Here is a 6,000-nt window from a genome sequence, read left to right on the forward strand (position 1 = left end):
CCTCCCTAGCATATGTCTTTCAGCATCTTCCTTCCAGTGAATCAAAATGGAATGAAGCATTTGCTCTGGTGGTACCTACTACCCTTTCTCTGTCCTGTTTTCCACTCTGGTGTTATTACTTTTCTGCTTCGGTATATTTATCAAATGGTCTATTCCCCTGCCTCTTAACAGAAAATGATTTCTCATCATTCAATTATCCTTAGATATAAATTGGTTTCCCCGGGCATTTGCAGTTAATCCTTTAGTCATTATTGGGAATGAAATCATAGATTCTTCTGTAGGGATTTCAGGTTGAAGTAATGAAGGAGATTGACAGGAAGGGTAAATAGCATTTATTTATATCCTATTTTGGAGTGGCCTAGTGGGCATCATGCTAGTTTGAGGTCACACTCACCCATAAAGATAATTATATAAATAGACTCTGCACCTCCTCCACCACCCAGAGCTCCTTCAGCAAACTCAAAATCTCCTGAGATGGCCTGGAAATCAATGATACACTCTCATTGTTGAGATTTATTGCACTACACCCTTTTGTAGGGTATTTCAATTAATCTCAAAATAACCCTATGAGGAAAGTACTACTACCCCATTTTACAGATAAGAAAATTGAGGCTTAGCAGAGCTATGTATCTTGTTTAAGGCCACAGGACTATTTTCCAGAGAACTAGAATTTGATTCCAGGTCACTAGGACTTTAAACCCATATCCTTTTCAGTATTATTGCCACTAAAATCTGATGTCACTAAAATACTAATCCTATAAATAATGCTGGAAAAGATGATTAGTTCCGGTGTGGGTCTAATAGTCAGGGTCCCAGAAGAAAGAGAAGGGATATCGTATTGGGTAATTTTAGGAACGTTAATTACTGACAGTTTACAACAGAGTGGCAATACCCTCATGTCGATTACAGTGGACATGGTTAACGCTTGTTGACCTGAAGATGTGAACCTCTGTTTAATAGAATATGGAAATAGGAGTGGCAGAGGGAGGGAGAGAGGGGGAACGTGGAGAGAGTTGCTAGACAAGGCTATGCCTCCTAGTCCGGGAAAGCACCCACATCAGAGAAATCTTGGGGGTGGGATGGGGTGAGGGCATGGTCTTGCCAGTCTTTGTCACTGGCTGAATTCGACTGAAGGCCAGAAGGCAAGGGAGTCTGAGGACATAGTTTGTGCCCATCAGCCACTAAGGACAGAGGAGTGTTCAGAATGAACCTGAATAAGGCAACAAGGAATGCTACAAGTGTATCTTCTCTGTCCCCATCCCTCAGATCCACTCCCATTCTCTCTTAGCATAAAAGAAAACGACAGAGGCTTAAAAAAAACTGCTTGTTTTTGTGTTCTTTAATTCATGGTTGCAACGTTCTTGAAATGTATTAGTATGCTTTCTTAGTAAGCTTTCAGAAGCATCAGCATTTCTTATACTTTTACTATATTGCAAACGAAGTATGAAATATTAGTTAAGACCTTCCCTCAAATAGGTACATATTCTTTAAGAGTTTCTGTTTGTTTGCTTTTGGTTATGTCAATTGAGATATAGTTTACCTACCCAAAGACACCCATTTTAGTTATAAAATTCTATCAGCTTTCATAAATGCCTACAGTCCTATAACACTACAATCAAGGTATAGAGTTTTTCCGTCATTCCAAAAAGTTCTTAAGTATTTTAAATCTTTAATCCTACCCAACTCAAACTTCATCCACTCAAATGTTCAGTATCTCCTTTTGTTTCTTCTGATTTTAAATGGGAAAATTGGCAATGACACCCAAGAGCATGTTGCCCATAGTACATGCTTTTATGAAAAGTATTTTTTTTCAATAAAGTTGGCTTGTTTCCTCACTTTTCTGAGTAGTATAAAGTATTCATACTGCTTATGAACTCATTTAATTATAGTAGAATGAGGAAAGGTTCATAATTTTGCTACAGGTTGAAATCACCTGGATCTATTAAATGGCCCGATGGCCATTAAACTAGGGTGCCATCTCATTAAACTAGGATGTCTGGGGTTGAGACCAAGGCATCAATAATCTAAGCTTTCCAGGTAATTCCATATGTGGCCCAGGTTGAGACCCTATGAATTAGACCAATTATTCTCAACTCTGTAGAATCGTCTGGGCAGTTTTGCTTAAAAACACTGATGCCTTTCCCCACTCCCCATTCTGATTTATATAATGTGTTTACAAAAGTTGACTACAAGAGAAAAACAAGATTTGAATAACCTAGTTTTCAGTGGTTGGGCTTTAGTTAATCAAGGTTTTATTATAGTTCTGGGTATCTGGTAGTGTTCAGTAAATGTTAAATGGAGGTCCTAATCTCACAGCAGAATCAAAAAGAATAAGATATGTTCCCACTTGAAAATAAACCATTTGTGTGTTTGAAATAATTATCTTGGCAAACTATCACTTTCTGAAAATTGTCCTCCTAGGTAATTTACCTCAAATGATAAGCCTTGTATTTTAAGAAAATACTATATTTCTGCTGGATCTTTCACCATAATAATAGGCACCTATATATCTTACATCACTTTCATAACCCTCTTCAAGGAAATACTGGAAACAAGATTAAGAGACTGAGGATAAGATTTAAACCAGTCTCCCACTTGGAAACATAAACAATGCTGTTGGACCTCTGGCCTCAAGAATACGGCTACTTTGTAAAATAGAGCAATGGTACTTTCTGCTTTTATAGTGGCAAAATATATACACAAAAGACTCCTAGCCCAATAATTAGAACCGAAATGAACAAAGTGTCTAATGAAACAGGTATGGGACTAACAAAATATTTACATATGATATCTGGTTGGATTTCCGGATCTAGTAACTACAATAACAAAAATCGTTTTAGTATAAAGTTATTGATGATCTATTCTGGCAGAAATACTCACTTAAGAAAACCTCCCACACTTGATTGTATAAATAATTAACCAGGATGCTGCATGTTTCAAGGTGCATTACTAGACCTAGGTGTTGTATTCAATCCCTCAAATATAAACGGATACAACATAGAACATTTTTTGAAGATAAATATTCTTGGTTTAAAATTTTAAAAATATAAAGCTTATTTAATTTAACCTCCCCGCTTCTTATTTAGTTGTTCTACTTTTTCTTTTTTCTTTTTTCTCATTTTAGGACCACCTCAGAAGATAGTGTCACCTAAACAAGAACATGAAGATAGGAAACATGACAAAGTCACAGATAAAGGCAGTGAAAGTGGGACTTCCTGTAATGAGCTCTCCACTTCCAGCTGTGACAGCCACTCAGAGGCAAGCACTCCCCAGGACAACCCACCCAATGCCCAGCAGGCGACAGCTCACCAGCCCAACACCTTAACATTGGATCGCCCTTCCAAAAAAGCACCTGTGCAATGGATGCCCCCACCCGACAAACGCAGAAACAGTGAACTCTTTCAGACACTCATCAGCAAGTCCCGGGAAACAAACCTGTCCAAAAAGAAAGTCTGTGAGAAGCTAAGTGTGGAAGAAGAAATGAAAAAGTGTATTCAGGATTTTAAAAAAATCCACATTCCAGATTATTTTCCAGAGCGCAAACGCCAGTGGCAATCTGAACTGTTGCAGAAGTACGGGTTATAGTAATAGTCACATTCCTGCAGTATTTCAATGACATTCGATGTTCACTACGGTGTCGCCACCTGACTATATCCTAACAACGGTCAGTGTGATTCTTGCTGCTCTTCCTTTTTGTGAACAGTGGATGTGGGACAGTATTTTCTTTCATTCTTTTTTGTTGTTGTTGTTGTTTTTAGAAGTATGATTTTGAAAAGAGAAAATAAATAAATAAATAAATAAATAAATAAATAAATAAATAAATGTTTAACCAAAATGGCATATCGGACTCAAACCATTTGCAAGAATGAAAGTAAAATGTGCATGATCCAGAAGATTAGAATCTTGATTTTTTGAACTGTGGTCAACTGGATATGTTTGTCATTTTGTAACTCACCGAAAACAAATCATCGTATCACTCCAACTAAAATGACAATATGGATGAAGCAACATCAAGTAAAATGTTAGATGATGGTTTTGGGACCCAAATCCAAAACTGTTTAAATGTTAATGCAATAAAACAAGTATTATTTTTGCATGAACACAATGTTACAAATAAATCACATGACATAGGGAAGATCTGTTTGTTGCTTGGAAAGAAAATTACAAAAAAATAAAGTAAAAAAATGTTTCAGGCAAAGCCTGTAAATGTAAACTGTCTAAGAGATTGATTTTATTTGTCTGGATCTGTGACTTTTTGTGTATGTGTATGGTGTTCTGTATGTTAAGATGGTGTAAATATGCCTTATGCTGTTGTGTTATGGCACTGACATTCATCTATTAATGCTAGTCATGATTATTTCTGTGAAATGAGTCCTTACATCAGGCTGTGAAAATTGGTATAATAATGCTCTGAAAGATACTATTATCATGTTAATCAAAATAATTGAGGGAAATGGTAAAAAGCTTTATGTATTTATTAAAAAAAGGAAATATAGTGGAATTCCTTGATTTCTATTGACTCTTCTTTGAAAATACTCAATTGTCACATTGTCTTCAATATTCCTTTAAAATCACAAGCTGGAGAATGATTTCGTTCAACCATGATGTTGACAGGTTAGAGTTTTAACATAAATCAAAATGGAGTCCAATCCAGATAGCCCTGGGATTGATTAATAAACCCTTAGCCTGCAAGAGAAAAAGACTTCATCTAAGAATGCACTAAAATTTTATTTTAGCTGACAACCAGATTGAAAGCTTCCCCCAAAACAATTGGGAAGTTACCTCTTGCAAATTAAGAGACAAAAACGTTAATAGCAAGCTGAAAGGTCAGCCTGAATGACAAGTGATTTCTTTCTGATTGCATATGTGGAAATAAGCTTTCACAGTTTTTGCCTCACCATTTCTACGGAAAGAAATACATAATATCATGGAATTTTACTAAAGAATAGGATGAGAGATGGTAAAAATATCTTCAAGAATTATAGAGCTCATCTCCTCTGTGGTTAGTTTATACAAGCTGAGCAGCACTCCTGGTATCATTTCTTTAGTATAATATAGGGAGATAAGCATTACTGACTTCAAATTCTTTTATCTGCATACATTTTTTAATATAGCCTTAGGTTTCACACTTACTATTAAATAAAATATCATCTACAGTGGACTATTGAAGAAAACCCAGATATATGATTGACCTTGAATTACCTATAAGACTTTAGGGAGTTACTGACCAATTCTGCATTTTATTTTGGGAAGGTTGGGAGTCCTGCCATGGCTTGATATAGCTGCAACATGCTGGTTAAATGAATAAAGCTTGGTGGTTAGGTTGCCACAGTTTAAAATTGTTTAAAGTTTATTTATTTTTGAGAGACCGAGAGAGTCAGAGCACAAGCAGGGGAAGGGCAGAGAGAGAGTGAGACGCAGAATCCGAAGCAGGTTCCAAGCTCTGAGCTCCGAGCTGTCAGCACAGAGCCCGATGCCAGGCTCAGACCCACAACCCATGAGATCATGACCTCAGCCAAAGCAGATGCTCAACTGACTGAGCCACCCAGGTGCTCCTACACTGCCACAGTTTAAATGTCCCTCCTCTTATGACCTGTGTGACCTCAGGGATAACGGGGATGATATCATAGAGAAGACTTAACTGAGGTAATTGAAGAAAAGCATCACCACCACTCCTGGAGATCGAGGGAAAAGGAGAAGTGGTGGTCTTTCTAGAACCCAGGAACCAAGGCTATCAGATGGGGAATGTAGAATAGAGAGGAATAAGTTGTCCAGTAAGAACTGTAAGCCACTAAAGAATCACAGTCACTTCCCAATGCCTCCCGAAACAAAAAGAGGGTGGGGGGGGGAATTATCCTGGCTTCCCACATTCCAATATCCCATCAATGTTCTCCATTGTTCTAATATAAGTGGAAGCCAGTGGCAAAGGAGCATAGGAAATGGAATTTATAAAGGTAATCATCTTGCTATACAAAGCCCAGCAATGGAGGGCAGGGAATA

The 6,000-nt window shown here is 37.3% G+C and overlaps 1 protein-coding gene across 1 annotated transcript in view; it reads left to right on the forward strand.

Moving 5' to 3' along the window:
* Positions 1-4,509, forward strand: part of KCTD8 (potassium channel tetramerization domain containing 8) — a 254,648-nt gene extending 250,139 nt beyond the window's left edge. Inside the window, exon 2 of the mRNA XM_023253149.2 lies at positions 3,125-4,509. Coding sequence (XP_023108917.1) covers positions 3,125-3,585 — 461 coding nt within the window. The 3' untranslated portion in view covers positions 3,586-4,509. The remainder of the gene's footprint in view (positions 1-3,124) is intronic.
* Positions 4,510-6,000: the final 1,491 nt, after the last annotated feature.

This window comes from Felis catus, chromosome B1 (assembly GCF_018350175.1).
Source record: "Felis catus isolate Fca126 chromosome B1, F.catus_Fca126_mat1.0, whole genome shotgun sequence".
NCBI classification, from domain to species: domain Eukaryota; kingdom Metazoa; phylum Chordata; class Mammalia; order Carnivora; family Felidae; genus Felis; species Felis catus.